At 46.1% G+C, this 25,310-nt stretch overlaps 1 protein-coding gene across 2 annotated transcripts in view; it reads left to right on the top strand.

Annotated features, from left to right (window-relative positions):
* Positions 1-25,310, top strand: part of PLCL1 (phospholipase C like 1 (inactive)) — a 316,303-nt gene that overhangs the window by 114,509 nt on the left and 176,484 nt on the right. Inside the window, exon 1 of one of the 2 annotated variants that reach the window (XM_044978471.1) lies at positions 18,042-18,096. The exons of the other annotated variant lie outside the window; for it this stretch is intronic. Within the exon in view, the coding sequence (XP_044834406.1) occupies positions 18,058-18,096 (39 nt within the window). The 5' untranslated portion in view covers positions 18,042-18,057. Of the gene's footprint in view, positions 1-18,041; positions 18,097-25,310 lie in introns of those variants that run through there. 2 annotated transcript variants of the gene reach the window in all.

The raw sequence follows: 25,310 nt of genomic DNA on the forward strand, positions 1-25,310 counted from the left end.
TTGGCTGAGCGCCAAATGCTTCTAGGGTCAAAAACAGTGTCCGCGGTGGGTCAGGGCATAGCTAGGCAATTTACGCACCCCCCCACCCACCCCCAGAAGTGAAAGGGAAAACAATCCTGTCTTGACTCTTACATGTCACCCTATCTTTACTGAATGCTGCAGATAGACGGGATGGTGCAGCACTCAACACCAACATCCTTGCTCCCCCCGCCATGGGTGGCTGATGGTACAATAAGATTGATACCCATCGTCATCATCAGCCTATTGGCACATGGGGCAGTGCAGAAGGACTGGTAACCATGCGTACTAGCATCTGTCAGGTCGATCAAGGGTGCCTGGTCCTAATTTTTCCTGGTAGATGGTGCAGTATGGCTGATATCCATCATCGTCATAGCAACAGGGGGCTGAGCTCCATCAGCCCCCACCCTTCATGTGTAAAGAAAAGATTCAAGTGCCCCTGAACTAGCAGAGGGATGCACTCCTTATTGTCCTGTCTGGACTATCATAGCAGCTGGAGGCTGCCTTCACTAACAAGTCACTGTGTCTTATTCCTGCATTCTTTATTACTTCATCACACAAGTGGGGGGACAATGCTATGGTAGCCCATGAAGGCTGGGGGAAGAATGAAATGAACAGGTGGGGTTGTTGCAGGAGCACCCCCTGTGAATAGCATACAGCTCATAATTTCTGCAGGATCTGACACAGAGCAGCTGTGGTCTCTGGTTCTCTGATACAGTGGTTCTCTAGTACACTTGCCCATATTCTAGGCAAGACTGATTCTATTTTTAGATACCAAAAAGGAGGGATTGACTCAGGGAGTCATTCCCAATTTTGGCTTTTGCGCCCCTGGCTAAGAGCAGCCAGGGGCACTTATGACAGCAGCAAATGGAACAGTGCAAAAGGACTGGTAGCCATGATCATCTTATTACCAATTTATGGATTGGTAGATGGTGCAGTATGGCTGATAACCATCTCTGCTGTCATGCAAAAGCAAATGCATGCTGCTGTGTAGCGCTGCTGAATCGCCTCTGTCAGCGGCATCTAGTACACATACGGTGAGAGTCACAAAAGGCAAAACAGGCTCCATGATTGCCATGCTATGGCATCTGCCAGGGCAATCCAGGGAAAAAAGGCGCGAAATGCTTGTCTGCCATTGCTTTCCCAGAGGAAGGAGTGACTGACGACATTTACCCAGAACCACCCGCGACAATGATTTTTGCCCCATCAGGCACTGGGATCTCAACCCGGAAATGCCAAGGGGCGGGGGAGGCTGCGGGAACTATGGGATAGCTACGGGATAGCTACCCACAGTGCAACGCTCCAGAAATCGACGCTAGCCTCGGACCATGGACGCACACCACCGATTTAATGTGTTTAGTGTGGCCGCGCGCACTCGATTTTTATAAAATCTGTTTTACAAAACCGGTTTATGCAAATTCGGAATAGTCCCATAGTGTAGACGTACCCTTTGTTTCAGACAATCTTTCTATTTTAATGGGAGTGATACAGTTACATGTTTTAGAGCTTCCCTGCCCTTCCATGGGGATACTGTTGTAGTGAATCTAGGCATTCTCTAGGAATGTCAAGATCTGTTTAATAGCCTGATTTTTTAGAATCTTTACTAAGAGCTGTGGGGAGCTATTCTTGTGGCCACTTGCGTGCAGCAGGATCTATAATTAATTCCCTTGGCTCGTTAAACCACTGTATAAACTTGCTGTGGTTACATTTTTCTTCAGTCTTCCACATCACATCATTAAAAGGCTTAAGAAAATAAAGTTATTTCCTTCTTTAGCTCAATCTTGAGGATATCACATATCAGATACTGACCTTAGGTTTGTGCCGCTAAAGTGCAAAGGGAATCATTTAAAGGGTTCAGTAGTAGATTTTGGAAGAATGTATTTACTTCTTTTTTAATTTGCACCAAATCAAAATACGAAGGCCAAATTCTGCTCAGTTATATGTGGGGTGACTCATTGTCTTCAAATGTGCTACTGTTGAAGACAATGGGCCAGAACTTCAGCTGGTTTAAATTGGCACAGCTCCATTGACTTCATGGGAGCTGTGTTGATTAAACCAGCTGAGGATGTGGTCCAAAGTTACTCTGAATTTACATTGGTATAGTTGAGAGCAGAACTTCGCCCTGTAGAGATATTGAGATCCTCTTGAACAAATTAATTAATTAAAATCCAACAACCAATGGAAGAGTTGAGTGAGTTTGTTGTAATATGCTGGATGAAGTTCACCCCCATTAAAAGAATAGCTGGGCTATCACTGAGCTAGCTCAGCATTTTTTCAGCAATGCAGTGTGCTCCCATACGAGATGCTTGAATTCAAACTTTGAGTGCACCAAACTGGCAGGTACTGGAAGTTCCCTGCAGAGGTGGTGCTTTGAGCATTAAGAACAACACTTAATGGAATTCTTGAGCAGATGTCTTCTGCTTGATGTTCAAAACAGTGCTGATGGCCTCTTGAGGAAACTCTCCATAGGAAAGGGTGGTGGTGATGAGGGGGAGAAAGGAAGGTGTGAAGGATATGGGGGAATATCTGTATTATTTTAGTGAATACTATGTGGACCTCTGTTTATGTGGTGGTGGTTATACTGGTTGCTACATGGGTTCAAAGGGTTAACACCTTCAGGAGTCATCTCACTTCCCCAGGAGCCAGACAGTGGCTTTAGATAACCGAATCACTAGTAAATAACAGACAATACAGAGAGAACAATTGCTTTGATTCCCTATTCCTAATTCCCTCCTCTTCTCTGGTGGGGTGCATAAACCAGTTTGACCAGGTTCAGGTAGGGTGACCAGACAGCAAGTGTAAAAAATCGGGACGGGGTGGGGGGTAATAGGTGCCTATATAAGAAAAAGCCCCCAAAATCAGGACTGTCCCTATAAAATCGGGACATCTGGTCACCCTAGGTTCAGGAGACCCAGGGCAGACAAAGAAACTTGGAAAGGGATAAAAAGTAGACCCTTTAAAAACGGGAGAAGGCTGTATCAGTGAGGAAACAGATGGAATCCAGTTCCCTAGAAGCGGGGGTACCTGGGGAAAGTTGACCATGCTTAAGACAAAACAAGATGTGAATAGACTTTTTTATTGTTTTAACCCTTTTCTCTGAATGCTGAGTTCATATGGATAAAAAAAAATACTTTGTTTTGAAGAAGCTGTACTGAGTGACGGCATTTACCTACTGGCTATAGCTCTCGAAGGGAAGTCTCTTGCATATGCTAAACTCAGTTGGGCCTGCCGAGGAATCACAGTTTGTGCAGGACCAGCCCTAGCCAGTTTTACTGGCAAAGGCAGAAAACATTCTTTCCCTCTTCCTCGTCCCATGCCCCTTCCCCGATCCAAGCTAAAATAAAATACAATAAAATGATCCACCACTGTTTGATCGGCAGAGAAAAAGAAAAGCTGCCCAATCAGAGAAGCAAAAACAACTGATCAATCAGGCTGGAGGAAAAACAAACACAAAAACCCCAGCCGAGTGGTGCACTGGTCCAGTGTCCTCTAGAAGAAGGTGCTGAGGGCAACCACCCTGCCTGCCTGCACATAGAACTGGCTGTGGGAAAGTGACCAGGAGTGCTGTAGCCTGGGGACCTTGCATGTGAGTTGGAGAAGAGTGGAATTCCACCCTAAGAGGCGTCGAAGGGTGCAGGGCCTGTCATTTGTAAGGGTTGCACATAAGAGAGCCTGAAAAGGGGCCAGAGATACAAGCTAACACTGTAAAAGTGAGAGTGGGCCATCCTGGAGAACCTCCTTTTTCCTCAGGAGGATGTTGCTGAGGATGATGGGGAAAAATGTCATGTACCTTTACTAATCTTTTCCTTTAGCTCTTGGAAGAGCTATTAATACTCCTCCAACACAGAGGCTGCTATGCTAGATTTTTAGCAAGGCCAGTACCTTGCCTGTTCACAGGAATAGGGCTGTCAGGCAGAGTGGGTGAGCTGGTGCGATGTTCCGTGCACACACATGCCTACGATACAAAGCTGTTGTGTCTAATTTTAAGTTTCCCAGCATTCCTTTAGGAGGACACATGTTCTGGGTGTGATCTCCTGAAAGTGAAGAAATATGTCAAGTTTTTGAATATCACTTCATCCTGAGGGCGCACAGGTACTGTAATGTGTCTGGTGTAAAAAACTTGTCTTACATTTTAAAAAGTTTAAATATGTTTAAATGGGAAGGGACAAGTTAACCACCATCTTGGGCTTGGATTTTTTCTCCTTCATATGTTCATCCCCAGATACATGTACTTTTGTAGTGAGTGTGGAACTTTTAAAAATATATCTTCAGCGTTATGTCACTGAGCATCTCTTCCCAGGCAGTGATAGCATATGGACAGTTTATACAAGGGTTAAGATATTGCACTCATTACTACTACGAGTGGTGAATATTGTACAGAGCTCATATCGTGGGTTCAACCGACATAGCTTTTTAGTGTCTGGGAGATCAGCAGCTGAGCATTAGGAGGAAACTTCTTCCTATCTGCACTGGAACTGAGCATCCTGTATTTCAGTGGTCCCCAACCTTTTTGTGGCTAGTAGCACATTCATGTTTTCAGGAGAGTGTGGTGGGCGCCAACAATTTTTCAAGGCTTATTTTGTATATTAAATAATATGAAAATCATCATATTTGATATTACATAATAGATGAATCCAGAGAGAAGAGAGAAGCCGCGAGGACAGAGAACATCAGCACCCGCAGCCTGCAGCCCCGGAGTTCTCTGCAGCCACGGCTTCTCTCCCCTGCTGGGCACTAGGCAGGCACACATAAATGCCCCAGTGGGCGCCGTGGTGCTTGCGGGCACCACAATGGGGACCACTGCTATATTTCAAACACATGGCTGTTGTCAGCCAAGCCCAGAAATCAAACCCATATCTCCTGCAGCACAGCACATGGTGCTACTGGACTGGCACATCAGTGATTTTATTAAGGCCTTTTTCTGTCTGACAGGTGCCATTCTTTTCAATGGGCATTTTGTGGGGATGAGGCATAAAATGAACAATAAAGCCTTCCTAATTCACATTAATGATTGGGAGACCTGTTGCAATTGTTTTGCATTTTGTGAATGAAAGAGCAAATTAACACACACCATAAAAAAGCCAGACTGACGGATCACAAACTATACTTTTCTCATTTATTTGACAAGTGTAATTTTAAATTTAGATATGACCATTCTTCCTACTAGAGCAGTAATTATTTTGTAGCACATATAGTATCAGAGCACAACAGTGATGTTTTAGTAATAGCAGAGCTCACTACAGATTTCTGCTGAAAAGTGAGGAGAAACCACTGAGTTCTGAGCGCTTCTAGATTAGGGTGTGTGTGCATTAATGCTGCATGTTCTCATGGGGTCCATTCAGCAAATAGCTAGGTTCCTGTGGCTAATCTTGTTTTTGGAGGTGCTTGACCATTTCTGCACTGGTAGTCTGTCTGTCTGCTCATGGGCCTAATTCTCCTTCCTCTGGGCTGTTCATTATGCAAAATGCAGGGGAAAGATCCTTACCTGAATTGAGTGGTTTTTTGAAGAATGTTTGAGTGAGTTGAAATGCTATGAAGGTATGATGGAAAAAGTTTTCAGAGAGCAAAATCTAGGACAGTATAAGTAACACTGAATGTACCACTATGTGGGTTTTGTCATTAACATATCTAGTACCATACATACTAATACTTGGAAGGAATTTTTTAAAGAAGTATATACCTAAATACAGTTTGTGACCTGTATGCTAATTGAGCCATACTTTTTTAATCAATATTTTAAAAAATGTCCATTATAGCACTGCAGATCCCACACCCAGTACATTTTTTTTTGTTCAAACAACCAGCCTAGACAATAACATTTGTTTTAACTTCTAATTTTCTCTGGTTTAAATGTAATTTTTATTTTAAAAATTTAATGTGTGTGTATATTTAGAGCATTTGAGAGGCACTCTTTAAAAAATGAACCAGACTATTAAAATGTTGCTAACATATAGGCCGTGATCCTGCAAACACTTTAAAGATATTTTTAATTTCCTTCTATGCATATTCCCATTGATTTCAATGAGCCTATGCGTGACAATACACTTAAGTACATTCATAAGTGTTTGCAGGATTGGAGTCTTGAGGCACAGACTAAAAATTAGCTCAATTTTATTTTTAAGAGCCTTTCCGGAGCATTTCTTTTAAAAAATGAACATGCTGAAAATGGAAGGCAGCCATTGAAAAGAGAACAATAGTTTCCAAAAATGAGACAGTAATTTTGATTGCTGTGCTGTTACACTGTAGATTTTATCTGTAGTCTTATTCAGCTCTCTAAGGCTGTATATTAAGTTCTTTCTTATCTACCTTTCTTATCTACCTCAACTACATTGTTTTAAAGACTGAATTTGCTACTATTTAGCGCATACTTCATGCTATCAGGCAAGACTTACAAAGGCTTCCCTAGGTATTTGGCAGTAGAGAGTAATATGACCATAAATAGGTAGAATAGCCATTGTCCGCCATTCTTAGCTGTGTTATTAAGAGCTCTGTTTCTAACTGTGCATTACTTAGAAAAGTGCACTCTCCATTGTATTAAAAAGTACTAGTTATTTCAAGTGAGTGGGGTTAGTGGGAATACTTATCTACCAGTGGGTTGTTACCTCACTCTTCCAGTCATGACCCTGGGGGGATGCAGAATATTAGGTGGGATTAAGGAGAAAAAAGTGGTGTTAAAGGTTTTCTCCCACCCATTTAGGTGGCTGTTCCACCTCTGCCTTCTAAGATTACCCTCTCCCCTTTTGTGTGTTAGAAGCTGCTGAACAAGCCCTGAAGCTAACCAAGGTAATGTCCTCCTTAGACTGTAATGCCCGTGGGTGCCAGCTGCTGTGGAGACAAGAGAAGATCCAAGTTATTTAAAGTAGTCCATTTTGCTAAAAGAACAGTAATATTAGATCCTTGTGGAGGTCTAAAGTACTATTTCATTTTAGGTGTCTCAAGGGATAAGAAAGATGATGTACAAACTGTCACTTTTGCAACTGCTGATAGGAAAGGCAGGTAATGTGTTAGACAATGTTAGTGTCAAATGACACAGGGGTGAAATTCACAACCTTCGAAAAACATGCTATAATTCTGGGCATGCACACTTAGACACCCTCTCTGCAACATGATTTGTCCGTTCAAAATGCAGCTGTGCACACAAATCAGATGAGCCGTCTAAGTTCTCTGATAGTCTACACATGCAAACTGAGTTGGGAGACATTCAAATTAGGGTGCCCAAAGATTCAGTGTCCAAGTGGCGTGTGTTGTCCTTTATATATAGAAGAAGAGGGGGAAATAGTTTAAACGAAGGCTACCCAAGAATTAGCAAAGGGTCAGTATGTGATATTCATGGAGTTAGTTTACACTATGTAAAATGTTTCCAGATATTTTACTTAGTTTAGAGGACTACCGAGTAAAATTCAACGGGATGGATTCTGGCTTGGGCCCTGCCTTAGTGTAGGAAGGCTGTGCTAGAGAAGCTCATGAGCTCTCTTCCAGCCCTACATTTCTATGAGTCTATAGTTGATAGTATCTGCTGCAGGATGACACATTGGATTGATTGTGCAGGGTGGAAAATAGCAAGACGGGAAGATCACTGTTACAAATGTGCTGCTATTCAGGTTTATTGAAAAATTCACTATTATGTCGTAAGTATCTCTGTATGTAGGAAAGAGAGGGATGTGAACAAACTGGCTTGGCTTTGATATTTCCAACGTATTCGCTACCTAGCTAGGTCCAATCAGTCACATGTTGCCTTTATTAATAGATAATATTTTATACTTACATAGTGTTTTTCATCTGAAGATCTCAAAGCACTTTACAGATATGGGTGTTATTAACCTCAACTTACAGTAAAGAAGAGGAAAGTAACTCTCAATGTCATACGGAAATCTGGCACAGAACCCAGACAGAATGCCAGGTGTCTTCATTCCCATTTCCGTGCTCTAATCATTTAAACCATGCTGCTCTCATAAAGGAGATCGGCTGAGTGGCTTAGAGTACACAGGACAATTTGATCTCCAAATGTCCCTGTTAATTTGAAAGGTTTGCCTTCTCTTCAAAACAGCCTAATATCCTAGGTCACTACCCCAGGGATATCATAGCCTGCCTGGCTTGTAATGTTGATTGGAATGGTCGGGGAGGAACATCCTCAGCTCAGCTACCCAGCTTCCATGCAGCCAGCAAAAATGAACTGTTCTTTGAGCTTTCTGCTTAATGACAATTGTTTGGGTGGCCAATAATCATAGGGTTAAGTTAAGGAAAGTGCAACATGTATTTGACTTCAGGCATGTTAGTTAAGGCAACACCAGCTAAACTAATGTTCCATTTAAAAAGAAAAACACTGATCTACGATCATGTCTTATTAAATATAAAGAGGCTTGGAAAGATCAGGTTTTTATCAGTAAATGTTGATAAATGTCGATTTCACTGTACACACACAAATTGATGGGAAAAAAATCTCTCCATTGATGATCATCAAAATTTACACATAGAGTAAGAAAAATGGTGCTTGAGAACTTATTAGAGGTTGATTTAAGGGTATTTACACTGTATAATTTGACATGCGATGTTGACTATTTGTATTTTAATGGTTATAAAGCTTTAACTTTTTGAATCTGTGTTTACTGTCATTAAATAATTGTCTGCTGCCTATAATTTCCCACAATATAAATAAATGAAAATATACATTTATACAAACAAAAAAAGATTAAAACCCAGAACTTTGTGAAACTGTGAAAATTTAAATAGATAAAAATAGAAAAAAATACATAAAAATACATATCAATATTACCTGTTAAAATTATATATTAATTAATACAATCAAATTCTACCAGGCCCAAGTATAACCATGACTCTGATAGTAGAGTATAACTTTTGAAGTTTATGGCTTAGATTTTTAGGGAAATATTCAAGGCAAGACCAGAGAAGGCACTGAAAATAGATATGCAGCTTGTATATATGAACATGTTAAGTACAGTATAAAGTTCCTCTTTCTGATTTAGGTTCCTATACAAAAGCTGTGTAATTGCACCTATTACAGCAAAATTAATGGCATTTTTAATCCTTGTAAATTAGAGATTGAAAAATAGTTCTGTAAAATTGGACTCTCTCTTTGTACTCTACTCTTTTGGAGCACAATGTGTTACATCACATGATTTATCACACGGTAACAAAGAATAATTGTCATTACTGTATGCTATTTGCCACCTGACTATTCCTAGTAAAAGCTTCCTTTAGGAACAAAGGGACTTACTGTGTTTTTGTGCATTGACATCTTATGCTGTACACAGAGTAATTTGGATACTAATTTGCCTCACCATTGTATAAAGTTCTTCAGTAAATAAAATTCAGTTCTTGCTACTGAGTGATTTTCTTTTAGAAAGCTTGTGCCAGTTTGATATCACAGTGTTTATGAAGTATCAGAGGGGTAGCCGTGTTAGTCTGGATCTGTAAAAGCAGCAAAGAGACCTGTGACCACCTTATAGACTAACAGACGTATTGGAGCATGAGCTTTCGCCACTTCGTCGGATGCATGTAGTGGAAATTTCCAGGGACAGGTATATATATGCAAGCAAGAAGCAAGCTAGAGATAACGAGGTTAGTTCAATCAGGGAGAATGAGGCCCTCTTCTAGCAGTTGAGGTGTGAAAACCAAGGGAGGAGAAACTGCTTTTGTAGTTGGCTAGCCATTCACAGTCTTTGTTTAATCCTGAGCTGATGGTGTCAAATTTGCAGATGAACTGAAGCTCAGCAGTTTCTCTTTGAAGTCTGGTCCTGAAGTTTTTTTGCTGCAGGATGGCTACCTTTAAATCTGCTATTGTGTGTCCAGGGAGATTGAAGTGTTCTCCTACAGGTTTTTGTATATTGCCACAGGGCCGGCCAGAGGGGGGGGAAAGGGGACAATTTGCCCCGGGCCCCGGGCTCCGCAGGGGCCCCCAAGAGAACAGCGGAGGCTCCCGCCTCCGCCCCTCTCCTGGAGCCTCAGCGCATCAAGCGCCGAGTCTCCGCCGGGGCCCCTGAGCCCCGCCCCGCTCAGAGCCGCGTCGTCAGGGGGCGGGGCTGGGAGCTCCGGGCTGAGCTCAGCTCCCTCCGCTCGGCGTGGAGCTCCCAGCCCCGCCCCCCCACCACGCGGCTCTGAGCGGGACGGAGCTCAGGGTCCCCGGAGGAGACACGCTGCGGCTGTTCCGGCGAGGCGCTGAGACTCCGGGTGAGGAGGGAGCCGGGGGTAAGGGGCCGGGGCGGGAAGCGGGACCCGCCGCCGAAGCGCAGCCCGGTCTTCGGCAGCGGGGGGCCCCTTCCGTTCCGGGACCCGCCGCCGAAGTGCCCCGAAGACCCGCGGCGGGGACCCCCCCCGCCGAATTACTGCCGAAGACCGGGCTGCACTTCAGCAGCGGGTCCCGCTTCGGCGGCAATTCGGCGGCGGGGGGGTTCCCGCCGCGGGTCTTCGGGGCACTTCGGCGGCGGGTCCCGGAACGGAAGGGGCCCCCCGCCGCGGAAGACCCCGGGCCCCCGGAATCCTCTGGGAGGCCCTGTATTGCCATTCCTAATATCTGATTTGTGTCCATTTATCCTTTTCCGTAGGGACTGTCCAGTTTGGCCGATGTACATAGCAGAGGGACATTGCTGGCATATGATGGCATATATTACATTGGTGGATGTGCAGGTGAATGAACCGGTGATGGTGTGGCTGATCTGGTTGGTCCTGTGATGGTGTCGCTGGTGTAGATATGTGGGCAGAGTTGGCATCGAGGTTTGTTACATGGATTGGTTCCTGAATTAGAGTTACTATGGTGCAGTGTGCAGTTACTGGTGAGAATATGCTTCAGGTTGGCAGGTTGTCTGTGGGCGAGGACTGGCCTGCCTCCCAAGGCCTGTGAAAGTGAGGGATCATTGTCCAGGATGGGTTGTAGATCCCTGAAGTGTTTATGAAGTAGCACGTGAGCGAGAAACAGAGGGAACAGCTCTCCAAAACGAAGATGTCTATTTTCACGTTGCTACTGACTTTAGGGTTAGGTACCCTCTGGAAGTCTAGCCTTGTTCTAGTTTCAGTTTTTACCAAGAGATAACATAATTTCATAACACATCTGAGTGCCAAGTGAAACAGTTGAAACCAATGAAATGACTGCATAATGCAGTTGAGAATATGCTGTAAAATATCCAGAAAACGTGCCAAAATTAGCATTGTGACTATTGTGACTAACTCTTGGAGAGAGAAGCATTTGATATTTTTTTTTCTCCTTAGGGAAATAAGGCTTTGAATCACGTAAAAAAACCCAAACAAACCCAAAACCAAAAAACAATTATTGATTAAGAAAGCTTTGAACTAAGGGAGGCTATAGGAACCTATAGAAATAGGTTCTCACTAGAAATCACAATTCAATATGATGGTCTAGATCAGTGGTTCTCAAAGCTGGTCTGCCGCTTGTTCAGGGGAAGCCCCTGGTGGGCCAGGCCGGTTTGTTTACCTGCCGCGTCCGCAGGTTCGGCCGATAAAGGCTCCCACTGGCTGCGGTTCGCCGCTCCAGGCCAATGGGGGCTGTGGGAAGCGGCGTGGGCTGAGGGATATGCTGGCCGCCCTTCCCGCAGCCCCCATTGGCCTGGAGCGGCAAACTGCAGCCAGTGGGAGGCGCGATCGGCTAAACTTGCGGACGCGGCAGGTAAACAAACCAGCCCGGCCCACCGGGGCTTTCCCTGAACAAGCAGTGGACCAGCTTTGAGAACCACTGGTCTAGATCAGGGGTCGGCAACCTTTCAGAAGTGGTGTGCCGAGTCTTCATTTATTCAATCTAATTTAAGGTTTCGCATGCCAGTAATACATTTTAATGTTTTTAGAAGGTCTCTTTCTTTAAGTCTATAACAGGGGTCGGCAACCTTTCAGAAGCGGTGTGCCGAGTCTTCATTTATTCACTCTAATTTAAGGTTTCGCGTGCCGGTAATACATTTTAACGTTTTTTAGAAGGTCTCTCTCTGTAAGTCTATATATTATATAACTAAACTAGTGTTGTATTGTAAAATAAACAGGGTTTTCAAAATGTTTAAGAAGCTTAATTTAAAATGAAATTAAAATGTTGATCTTACGTGCCGGCCTGCTCAGCCCGCTGCTGGGCTGAGTGGGGCCTGCGGCCGGGACCCCGGCTGGCAAGGGTCTGTCAGCCAGAACCCCAGACCAGCAATGGGCTGCGTGGGGCTGGGGGCAGAGGGCTGGAGTCGGGGCTGGGTATGTGGGGGGGTGTAGGTGTCAGGGCAGAGGGGGGGCTGGGTATGGGTCGGGGTGCCAGAGTCAGGACTAGGGTTGCGGGTGGGGGAGGATGAAGGAGTCAAGCAGAGAGCTGGGTATGTATGAGGGATATACAGGGCTCAGGGCAGGGGCCTGGGGGGGTGCGGGGCTCAGGGCAGAGGGTGTGGTGTGTGTGTGTGTGTGGCGGGGGGGTCGAGGGTCAGGGCTCAGGGGAGAGTGCTGGGTGACTGCCCCCCTAAAAACTCTCAACCCCGCTGCTCCTTGTCCCCTGACTACCCCCTCCTGGGACCCCTGCCCCCCCCCCCCCGGGACCCCTGCCCCCAACTGCCTCCCAGGACCCTACCCCCTATCTAAGCCTCCCTGTTCCTTGTCCCCAGACTGGACTCTACCTCCTACCTGTCTCCTGACTGCCCCGACCCTTATCCACACCCCCACCCCCAGCCAGACCCCCGGGACTCCCATGCCTATCCAACCGCTCCCCGCCCCCTGACAGGACCCCCAGAACACTCGACCCATCCAACCCCCCCACTCCCTGCCTGCCCTAACCCCTTTCCACACCCCTGCCTCCTGACAGGACCCCCAGAACTCCCAACTCATACAACCCCCCAGCTCCTTGTCCCCTGACCAACCCCTTCAGAGATCCTCCCCCCAACGCCCCCCCAGGACCCTCCTTGCTCCCGGTCCCCTGACTGCCCTGACCCCTATTCACCCCCTGCCCCCTCACAAACCCCGGGACTCCCATGCCCCATCCAACTCCCCTGCCCCTAACCACCCCCTCCAGGGATCCCACCCCCCCATCCAACCCACCCTGCTCCCTGTCCCCTCACTGCCCCCACCCCTTATCCAACTCCCCCAGCCCTTGGCCCCTTACCATGAGGCTCCACACAGAGCTAGATACGCTGCTCCGTGGGAGCACACAGCCCCCGCCCCTCTGGTTGAGCGGGGAGCGTGTCTACCTCCCCGCAGAGCCAAACGCTGCCCTCGGGGGTGCGCAGCCCCAACCCCCAGAGTGCTGCATGCGGCGGCATGGCTCCAGGGGAGGGGAGAAGGTGGGGGAGAGGCCGGCAGCTTGCTGCGCTCGGCCCCACACTCCGGCCTGGGAGCGCGGACCCTGCGGCTTGCCGTGCCGGGAGAGTGGGGCCATTTGTCCACCCTGTGCGCACGGTTATGCTTCTGCTCCCTGCCCCCACGGGGGAAGTGGAGGGCAGAGGAGAGCGCACCGAGCTGGGCAGGATATTTAGTGGCATGCTGGAGTCCCGGCAGGCTCCAGCGTGCCATTAAAAATTGGCTCACGTGCCGTCTTTGGCACGCGTGCCATAGGTTGCCGACCCTTGGTCTATAATATATAACTAAACTATTGTATGTAAAGTAAATAAGGTTTTAAAAATGTTTAAGAAGCTTCATTTAAAACTAAATTAAAATGCAGAGCCCCCCGGACCAGTGGCCAGGACCCTGGCAGTGTGAATGCCACTGAAAATCAGCTCGTGTGCCTCCTTTGGCACCCGTGCCATAGGTTGCCTACCCCTGGTCTATAGATCTTCAGCTGGTATAAATGGATGTAGCTCCATTGAAGTCAGTTTACACGAGTGGAGGATCTGGCTCAACACTTCTTAAAAACAAATCTTACTCACATGGGAATGGCTTTGAGTAGGCAGAATAGATTTTAACTCCCATAACCTTAAGCAGTTTGACTGAAAGTGAGCCACTTAGCTTGTTGGTAGAGAACATAATTTCCTAGAAGAACTCAGAGATTCACATTAAAACCAAATGTAATGTGTAAATTGGTGAATATTATATAAAAGCACCGGCATCAGGCACTTTTGCAGCTGCTGTGTGCTGCAAAGAATGGCTGAATATTTATGCACATGAAACAAATATTATGAAAAAGTAGGTTTTTGCTACACTGCTGTATAACTTTATATATTTCTTTCTTTCTTTGAGCAAGCACAAATGTTATCTTAAACTAATTTGGGTAAGCTGCCTTTCATCCGGGCATTGAATATAGACTACTAAGACTTGTTTGGGACAACATTCAGTGCAGGCATGAGTATTTAAATAACATTGAAAGCGACAGGCGTTGCACCTGCTTACCTCGGTGGCTGAATTTGGCCCTCAGTATTCATGAACTGGGAATGAGTAAGTGCTGGTTTGGTCCTTTCCTTTAAGTGAACAAGAATGGCATGTAGTTAGTACAGGTTGTTTGCCTGACTGGGTAAACGGATGGTATGTTGAATATGTGTATAGATTGTGCATCTTTACTGGGTTACTGACGGGAAGAGCCAGCCATAGGATTGTTTTTGGCTTAGTGATTTTGCTGGCTTGATTTGATGAATTGTGTTTGGAAGGAAAGAATTACTTTGAGTAGACATACTATTCCCATTGGATCGAGTCTCATGATTCGGATATGCGTGGGTGAGGAGATGTTAATACAGCTTCAAGGGAAGAGATGAAATGGCTTTATTTCTTTGGAGATCATAACGTTTCCTGTGATCAACATCAGTGTACCGTATGTTCCAGCAATGGCAGTAGTCTTCATACATTTTCCAGAGAAAATTACCATAGCAGATGTTGACAGTTAGCTCTGAGAAAAGTATAATGAATAGGACCATGTTAGAGGTAGAAAAGGGAGCAGTATATACACCACATGTATTTCCTTTTGGCCCAGCATGGAGAAATGTTTTATCTAGAAGTGTAACTTGCATAAAAATGTACAGCTAACCGTTTAAACATATAAAGCCGGTGTAAATTCTGTAGGTCGGATTTTCAGTGGGTATAAATCAGCATAGCTCCATTGACTTTACTGGAGATCTGCCCATTTGCACCAGCTGAGAATCTGGTCTGTAATCTTACAGTAAGTCAAACAGGCATAGCTGTAAGAAAAATAAATCTTCTGGATTAATTTTGATCTGTAAAATGTGCTGCCAGATAAACTCTTAATTTGAACAAGCATGTTGTTTTTAAATTACATTATCGCTCACTTACACTGCTTGAATGACTCTTGGCAAGACGAGGCATCCTGGGCTCTGCACTCAAAAGCACTGTAAATGGTGCTTGTTTTTTAGCGTAGCCATGACTGTGAAGAGAAGAGTTGAGTAGAGCTCCCTGTGGTTAACACAAGCCATTATTGGCACTAAGCAATTTTTCCTGACCCTATTAATCATGAAAGCAAAAACCCCAGATATATAACGTACTAAACAAGCCTCAGACTTGGATGCCCTTAATTAGTATTAAAGGTGCTGAGCATACATGCTGACATTACTGCCAAGGATGTAATTTGTAGTACTTTTAACTTCTCTAATGGATTATTTCTCTCTTTTTTTAAGAGCACTGTTAACATTCTGAGAAGGCCTTTCTCACTTCAGTACATGAACAATAATAGTAATTAATATCAATAAGAGTTGTGTGCACAGTGAGAGGAGAATAGACCTCTTTTTGTTCAAAATTGTAACTGTATTTTGGAAAAAGATTGCCTAAAGGAAGACTTTTTCCCCACCCCATTAACACCCTGCCTCCCCCCCATTAGTAAAAGGTTATTGTTACTTTTTCCAACTTGAGGATTACATTGTAAAGTAATCTTTATGGTAAGGTAGAATGGGACTTAATCTACATTAGAAAATGCTCACCAATATTGCTATGCAGGTATAGCAATACTGGCAAAAACTCCTAGTGTAGACACATCTTATATCAGCAAAAGAGTGCTTAGCTGATATAGTTTATACCAGTTTCTCAAACTAAATCAATAGTGGAGAAGGACTTTTCTGCTGGTATAACTGCATCTGTACTAGGGCGTTTGCTGGTATGGAAATGTGGAATAAGAAAACCAAAACCCTGGCCTATATTGCTATACCAGCAAAAGTTTTTAAGGCCTGAGGGACAGCGCATAGCAGAAGCAGACCAGAGAGGGAATTGTGAATTATCTCTCTGGCTCTCCTACTTTGCTCCAGGAGGAAAGTAATTTGCTACTGATCTATGCATTAGCCCAGCTGCACTGTCCAGTGTGCCGATGGGGTCCGAGGCAAGGTCTCTGCCCACAATTCCCCACCCACGTGAATCGGATGGTGAGTCGCAACCCTGTGGATGCTGTTGTCTTTACACATGGTGGTCTGGCAGCAACCTAGCCCACAGAAGGCAATTTGGGGGGCACCCTACACCCACTTACTCCTCTGCACAGGTATGTGGGATAAGGGACAATTTTGCCATTAATGTTTATTGCCTAACTGAAAAATGTAAAAGTGCTTGAAACTCACTGTAGACATGCCAATTAATGAAAAGATGCAGAGACTCAAACAGTATAATAGGACACGAGGATAGGAAGAAGAATGTTTTTTCACTTTCATCTTTTAATCACACCCAAGAATATCTCCTTATACAGCTGTTTTCTGAGGAGCTAGTGCTACTAATTAGCCATGTATAAAGTGCACGATTTAAAAATCCATGGTGAAACAGATATGGTTAATATACTAAACATGTCAAGGATTTCTCCCCCGCCGCACTTCCCCCTCCTCCTCCAGAAAAAGGAGAGAGAAAAAGATGGTCAGATTGAAAGAGCTTGGAAAATCAACAGGCCTCTTAGAGTGCTGTAGAAAAGCGGCCTTTTGGCACTTTGCCCTTAAGACAAGAGATGAGTTCTGCAGAAGATCAAGAAGCAATAAACAGTCTGAGTTTTTATAAGGAACAAATTGTGCCAGGCAGACTTGATCACTCTTTTTGGATCGAATTACAAAATTAGAGGTCGAAGAGCGTGCTTTAGGATGTAACTTAACTGGGCTTCAATAAAACATTTGATTGTCTTTCAGAATTCTGTTGGAGTAACTAATTCAAAGTAGTTTGGGGCATAAGCACTATGGTGAGGGATTAAAAACACTCTGAATAACTGTTCAAGGAAAGAAAAAAGAAAAGATAATAATAAACAGCAATCTGTAGATTTGGGGGGAGGTACCCAGTGAAGTGCCCAAGGGATCAGTGTGAGGCCCTGCAGTGGCTTGTACAAGTATGGGTTCAGACTGCAGACAAGACTTAGCTGTGAAGAATATAATAATCATTCTTTATTGAGGCTTCAGGACACAGACAGGTCCTGGAGTTGTTCCTGGTTCTCCAGCTTCCAGACTGATTGACATAGCCTCTGCTGCCTGTTATCACTGCAAAGGCTCTCCTTATGTCTTGGTCTGTAGTAACTGGTCATGGAATGGACTCGAGACTACACAATAGGCCACATATTATTTCACTCTTCACTAATGCTTTGAAAGAAAGTGGTGAACTGCACATTTAGTTAAATTTGATGTTGGTACTAAATTGGTCCCATTGCAAACACTAATTGAGAGGACACAGAAAGAATGCAAGAGAAAACTGGAGAGGTTAAAAATATGCTCAAGAAATAAGATGAGATTCAAACCGGAAAAATAGCTGCTAGTATACCTGGTGGGAAATAACTCAAACCACAGGTGAAACGAGAAGTGAGATACTTGCTGTAGTGAGGCATCCTGGCTCCCAGCCGCCCCAGAGAGGGACGAGCCCTTACGGACGCCAAAGTGGGCGGAGTCACTGGAGCCTGCGCCCGCCTCTCAGAGGTCAAGGCGCAGAGCAGGAAGTATAAAAGCCCAGCCCCAGGGCTCAGAAGCGGCCTGGCCGCCAGAGAGGCCGGACGCTGATGCCCTAGCTCCCGCTGGGGAGACTCCTGCCGCCTGCGACCGACCCGAGGACTGGCCAGACCTGCGGAGACTGGATGCCAACCAGACGCTGGAAGAGCCCCGAAGCCGACCAGTACAAAGGGACCCCGAGGAGCTGCCCAGTTTACCCCTCGCTCAGTATCCCGAGGAGCCCATGGTGTGGGACGCTGTGGACGCCGCCGCTGAGACACAGGTACCGGTAGAGGGGGAAGTCGGAAGTAGCCCGGGGGCAGCCGACCCTAGTCTGGCTGCAGCACACCCAGAGCCAATGTCAGTGTGTTGCAGCCAGGATCCCCACTGACACAGCAGCAGGCTGCCTGCCACTGTTAGGGCCCCGGGCTGGGACGCAGAGGAGTGGGCGGGCCTGCGTCCCCCCTGCCACCCCACTCACGGGTGGCCGTCTCCCCCTCGCCCCCACGCTCAGGCCCAGGAGCCTGGGCTTAAACTACTGAACTGCTTTGCTCAGCCCCTGCCTGAGGGTCTGAGCCCTGAACTATTGTTTGCTGCCCTGCCCTGCCCTAGGGCCTGGGCCTCCAAGACGAGACTATTGGCTCAGCCCCTGCCTGAGGGCCTGAGCTCCTGGCTGTTCCCTACCCCACCAGGCTAATTCACCAGTGCACGGGACTCGTGTAGTGAGGCGGCCTGGCCCCCAGCCGCCCCAGAGAGGGGCGAACCCCGACAGCGGACGTTTACACTTGGGAAGAAGTAATGCTGTAAAGGCCTGGAAGGGGAGGAGGGTCCTGGGTAGGAAATCAATATATGATATTGGGGGGGGGGGGTATAAGTCAAAGTAACTGGCAAAACCTCTGCAGGGCTCTCCATGGGTGCTGCTACTCCCTTCCCCCACCTTGGTCCTACCCCCGAGGTGGGGAGAAGTAGAGCCTTAAGAGCAGGCTACCTTCTGTAGGTGTAGGGCTTCCTGGAGGCTGCTGTCCCAGCCTAGTTCTCAGTGCTCCGAGTGCCAGCTCAGGAGTGCATCCTTCTTTGGGGGCTGGGAGGAAGGACTTTTAAAGGCAGATTCCCCTCAGTACCAGAAAGATGAAAAAATTGGAGGCAGAGAATAGCAAATAAAATGGTTAAATTAATTTAGGGGGCTGCCCATACTGAGTCAGTCACAGGATTGGGGTCTACGAGGAGGAAGGTAGGTATGATAATAATGTAGTTATTTGAATGATATAAAAACTAAGGTGTGAGAGGGGGGCTGTTCTGGGCACTCTAAGGTGTGGGACGGTGGTGGTTATACTTAAGAGTAATAGCATGAAATTAAAGAGAGGAAAACTTAGGGTAAATATCAGGAATCAATGTTCTAGGCCCTGGTTTAGCCAGCTACTTACACATGTAGTTAACCTGAAGCATGAGTAGTTCCGCTGTCTGCAATGGGATTCCTCCTGTGCTGAAGTACTAGAGCTGGCAGGAAAAAGGTAAACAGTATTGCAGAAAATCTTCAATATGTCAAAGTTTGTTTCACTTTACAGGGCTGGAAAGAGATCCATGTTTTTGTGACTTTGTAATCAAACACTTCTGAAATGTTTATTGACATTTTGATAAAAATGGATAACGTCATGAATCAAAAACATTTTCAAAAAATATTTTTTCACATAAGTTTTCATTTTCAAAAAAGGCTGTGTTTCTAGGAAAACCCATTCTGTTAGAAAAATTTCAACCAGCTCCATTAAGCACCTTGCTGAATTGGGGCACCAGTGATGAGATAGTGTCTGAAGAGAGCTGGTAAGAACAGTTGTTAGTTAGCATTTTAAAACTAGACTAGATGACATACATAATCTACAGCAGTGGTTCTCCACCAGGGGTCCAGGGCCCCCTGGGGGGGGCCGTGAGCAGGCTTTAGGGGGGCCACCAAGCAGGGCCAGCTTTAGACTTGATGGGGCCCAGGGCAGAAAGCCAAAGCCCTGAGCCCTGCCACATGAGGCTGAAGTGAAAGCCTGAGCAATGTCGCTTTGTGGGAGCCCCTGTGGCATGGGCCCCCAGGCAGTTGCCCTGCTTGCCACCCCCTAACTCCGGCCCTGGCTTTTGTATGCAGAAAACCAGTTATTGTGGCACAGGTGGGCCGTGGAGTTTGTCTAGCACCTTGTAGGGGCCTCAGAAATACAGGACTTTAGGAAATAATCTTGTACTATGAGCAAGGCCTTACCAAATTCACAGCTGTGAAAAACACATCTTGGACTGTAGAATCTGATCTCCCCCATGAAATCTGGCTATTATAAGGGAAGGGCAAAGCTGGGGGCTCTCCAATGGGGTGCTCCTCCCATGGGCCAGGCTCCAGCTGCTAGTCCTGGCCCAGGCTGAGGAGGGACAGAAATTCCTCTTCCCCCCTGCAGGGGCCGCTCCTGGGGCTGGGTTAGACCCAACTCCAGGAACCTCCCCCGGCTGCAGGAAGCTCCATGGCTGCTGACTGGGAGACAAGCTCTGAAGGCAGTGCAGAAGGGAGGGTAGCTGTCCACACCCGGCCTGGGCGAACGGGCTGCGTCCCCAGCTGTCAGCCACTGACCCAGGCGGGAGGCTGCCGGATAAACCCGGACTCATGGTAACCAATGCCCCATACCCCGCGACCCTCACTTCTGTGGTGCTGCTGCTGCAGGCGGTGATGCTGGCTATAGAACTTGGCATCTGGCCAGTAGCCACTGCTTTCTGGTTGCCAGCTCTGAAGGCAGCACCTCTTCCAGCAGCATCACAGACCTAAGTGTGGCAATCCCACGACCCCCCTATAATTGCCTTGCAACCCCCATGGTTACACCACCGTGAAATTTCAGATGTAAACATCTGAAACTGTGAAATTGACTATTTTAAAAATCCTATAACTGTGAAATTGACCAATATGGATCATAAATTTGGTAGTGCCCTAACTATGGGTGAGGCAGGGAGGTCATAAATTAATTAAACTTTTCCTTGTTTAAAGTATGTGAGTATATGTTTGTGCAAGTAGTGGGTGAGACCTTTAAAAATAAGGTCCTAGTAGTGATCTATTACACCTGAAGGCAAGAAAGGTTCACTCTATCTTCACTAATTCTTATTTTTATAATAGATCTAGTTTGTTTTGGAGGAACATCTGTTTTACCCTGTGTGTCTGTCCTCTTCTAAATATGCCATAAAGGGATAGTAATCTGGAACTCAGTGGAAAGATTATATATATCATATACACTTCTACCCAGATATAACACAGTCCTCGGGAGCCAAAAATCCCTAGCGTGTTATAGGTGAAACCCCGTTATATCGGGGTAGCGGCGGCAGAGCCCCAGAGGTGATTTAAAGGACCCGGGGCTCCCTGCAGCGGCCAGAGCTTCGAGCCCTTTAAAGCACCGCCGGAGCCCCAGGGAAGCGGCGGCAGGGCTCCAGCGGTGATTTAAAGAGCTCTGGACTCCGGCTGCTGTGGAGAGCCTGGGCTCTTTAAATCGCTGCCCGAACCCCGCTGGCGCAGCTCCAGGGTAGCTATATGCGAACCTGTATTATATCGGGTCGTGTTATATTGGGGTAGAGGTGTATCACAAATGGTAAGAGCAGATATTGGCATTTTTGAATCCAAGGTTTGCATCCAAACTCTCTCCTTCAAAACATTAAGGGGTGCATGCCTTGACCTTTCCGGGCATTTCTCAGGGGGCCACCCTTGAGATTTGGGGATTCACAGGATTGATCCAGATCTGGCAACTTCACTCTGATGCCTGGTATAATACCATCAACTGTGGTCACTCTAGCTGGAGCACCGGTTCTCAGTAGACTATGCATGTTTGAAAATGGTAATTTTTATAATGTTGTTTATTTTAAAATGCTATTTATAGTTTTTTTAAAAAATCATAAATGGAGTAGTTAACATCAGAAATTTCTGCTTGAAAGAGTTCCATTTTGGAAACATGGTGATTCTAATTACCAGACGTATCCTTCATGGAGAAGAATGTACCCAAGGAGTGTGACTGCAATCTAGCCTTAAATGTGGATGTTTCTTATGTTCAGCAGTCCATACTGTTGCCAGGGGCGGCTCTACAAATTTGGCCGCCCCAAGCAATCATGCCCGGGAGGCGCCCCCGAGCCGCGGGAGCAGCGGACCTCCCGCGGGCATGACTGCGTAGGGTCCGCTGGTCGCGCGGCTCGGCTGGACCTCCCGCAGCTGCGGGCAGTTCGCTGGTCCGGCGGCTCCAGTGGAGCTTCCGCAGTCATGCCTGCAGGAGGTCCACTGGAGCCGTCGGCCGAGCGTCCCCTCCGCAGTCATGCCTGTGGCAGGTCCGCTGCTCCCGGGGCTCCGGCGGACCTCCCGCAGGCATGACTGCGGCAGGTCCGCCGGCCCAGCCTGCCGCCCCCCCGGGAAAGGGCCGCCCCAGGCGGGTGCTTGCCCCGCTGGGCTCTGGAGCCGGCCCTGACTGTTGCAACTGAGAAATAGAAAGTGTGTTCAGGGTTCAGGAAAAGATCCTTGCAATGGGCAAAATCCTTCCTGGTGGCTCAATCTTGCAAACACTTAAGCATGTAAGTAACTTTATTCCCATGGGGGAAGTTATGTCTGTGCATGTTTGCAAGAATGTACCCTTGTGTTATCATCGAGTACTCAAAGGTTGGGAGGAATGATGGTGACCTTATTCAGGTTCTCTGTGCAGGATGCAGGGATAACTCTTGGCCTTTGTGCACGGTTCTCAAACCACAGAAATGTATGAAACAAATAAACACATATTATCAGGTAAAAATTATTGTATATCAGTCCTAAATGTAACAGGGTTTTGGGGGGATGCACAGTATTCCACTATTATTTTAAATACAGTGGATTTCCCCTAATATACTCTTTTGACCACCTTGTGTCCTTAGTCACTATAGATAAGGACAGATAAATGTGTTATAATTACCACTCCAGATCAGCCATCCAGGGCCAAATATGGACCTCCATAATGTGCCTACTCTCCATTATGGTCTGAGAGTGCTGAGGTCACCCAGTGCCAAATGAACATTCTCCATAGCTAAGTGGCGAATGTGATGTTCAGAGACATCTCTTTCTAAACACATTTGTTTTGGAGGACAGGAATATGAATTACATATATTGCCACTCCTTTTTCTGCTGTTTTCTCAAACAATAAACAACCCGTCTCCTGCAAATGGGCTACTTTCAGACCGTAAAGAGATTTAACCTGAACAGTACAAACCCTGCACAGTTTTAGCATTGTTACTTATGTTACATCATCTGCTCAGACAATTGTTCTGAGCATGCATGCATTTTGATAGCCTTTTATAGTGGAGCATTATGCAAACAGCAAGATACAAAGCACCTTCAAGCTATATTCTCAGAAGTGGGCCACTGGGGAGAGGGGGCAGTGGGAGGGAGCAGCGGGGAAGCCTCATTTTCTGTAAATATGATTTATGCTCCACTAGCCTTGTAGGCTAATCCTACTGATGGTAGTGGACTATTCAAGTTACATGCCTGCTTAAATACCTTGCTGAATCAGGGCCTATGTGTGTCTATCAACATGCTTAAGGGAAATGCCTCAAATTATAATCTTTATTTAATAATGAAGAAAACCCAGTACTTTTGTTTAATTTTAAGACTCAATTGTGTTTTCCTACTGGTGTATATTACAAGGACATGTATCTTGAAATAAATGTTTTACATCTGTCATCTGGGGTTGGAGGTCTGTATGACATGAAATGGACGAGACATGAAATGGAAAAGGAATTATTCCATCTATTGACTCTGTGTAGCATTTTATCAGGCTCTTTGGAACTAAATCAACCATCCAGTGTCTTTGTCAGAGTCAGTAATATCCTTTTCCTAGTTATTTATTTGTCAGAGGACCCTTTGTTCTCTCTGTGAGAGAAGTGATGTTAATAAATTTGTTAATGCACCCTTTGGATATTATTACAGTGCTCTTATTAAGTTTTTAGAAGAGGTTTAAACTTATTTCTAACACTCCCTTTGTGAGGGAGGATGGAAGTTCTAAAACTTTTTTTTAAGTGATCTTTTAAAGAAGTGATGTTAGGCCTGGGTGCATCTGCATTGGCCAGTTCACCCAGTTCCCTGAAAAGATCACTGGCTTCCTTAAAGGGGCCTAATCAATCTTGATAGTCCAGAAATGTCCCTTCCCAGATACATTTTGGATTGTAGCATTATGTCCTTTCTCTCTCGCTGCATGGAGAAGTAGGATATTGCTCCCCATCGGGACAGCTATAAGGAGAGTTTCTCATTGCACTGTCCCCAGAACCCACTGAGCTGTTTTTCCTGAGTCTGCATGTCATGGGTAGAATGGCTACATAAGCTTCTGCTACAGCTGCATTCCCACCAACTCTTTCCCATTGCTCCTCTGGCAACAAAAGCCAGATCTTAGCCCTGAATGTATCCAGTGATGTTACATCTCCCTCTGTTTTCATTTTCTCACGTTTGTTCTCCTCTCTGCTGAATGGGATCTAGTTTCTTTATGGTTCTGTGCGGAATGTTTCCTGCTAGACTGTAGGGTTGCCAACCCTCCAGGATTATCCTGGAGTCTCCAGGAAATTAAAGCTCAATCTCTAATGAAAGAATGTCAGGTGATGAAACCTCCAGGAACACGTCCAACCAAAATTGGCAACCTACTAGACTCCCACTTATGGAGCGGCTCTGTAACTCCTTTTTAGCAGATATCTTCTGCAGCAGCTGTTGTCAAGGAATTTCCAAGGAAGCAATAATCTCTTCAGTCATAGTCCTCCTATTCAACTACACCTGGTTCTGGCTGCTCCATGTTCTTTAGAGTGAGGATATGAACAGTAGCTGATGCCTGTTGGTGGTAACTGCATAGAAGAAATCCATACTTTCAGTTCTGTTCTTAGTGGGAGTAACTCCCTAAGCCAGTCGGAGAGAATAGTCTCATTTCTCTTCACTAAACTTTTCCGACTATTTCAAAAATGAAGCAAATGTAAATCCCCTCTTCTTGTCCTCCTGGCTTTTTCTTCTTTCCTGCTTCCTTTCCATTCTGTTCCTCTCGTCTGTATTTCTTTTTTTCTTCTCCTTCACTTTTCATTTCACATGGCTCGCTTGGGTGTCAGTCGGATATTGGTAATTTGCGCTGCAATGCCATGTTATTCCCTTAAGGAATCTGTCTTTGTTGCCCAAGGGCAAATTGTGTGGCCCGGCCTGTGTGGTCATGCAAGGGAGCAACAGGGCATAAGAGGGCCCTGTGCTCCCTGCATGGGCTACACATGCTGTGGTAAAGCACAGGGAGATCTAGCCTCAGCTGAGCCATTGCATTCTTCTGCCCTGAGCGTGTGGGCGGGAAAAGGCAATGAATGGCTCGGCCACCTCCAGTGCACCAGCTCGAACAGCTGTGCTGGCACAACAGGAGAAATAGGCTAGGCTGGTGCTGGGGAATTCTTGCTGCTGGGTTTTCCCCTCAGTTCCCACCAGCTAGAGGAAGGGGGGAAGAGGGAAAATCTTCCTTCAGTGCTGCC

This window comes from Mauremys mutica, chromosome 10, assembly GCF_020497125.1.
Source record: "Mauremys mutica isolate MM-2020 ecotype Southern chromosome 10, ASM2049712v1, whole genome shotgun sequence".
NCBI lineage: Eukaryota > Metazoa > Chordata > Testudines > Geoemydidae > Mauremys > Mauremys mutica.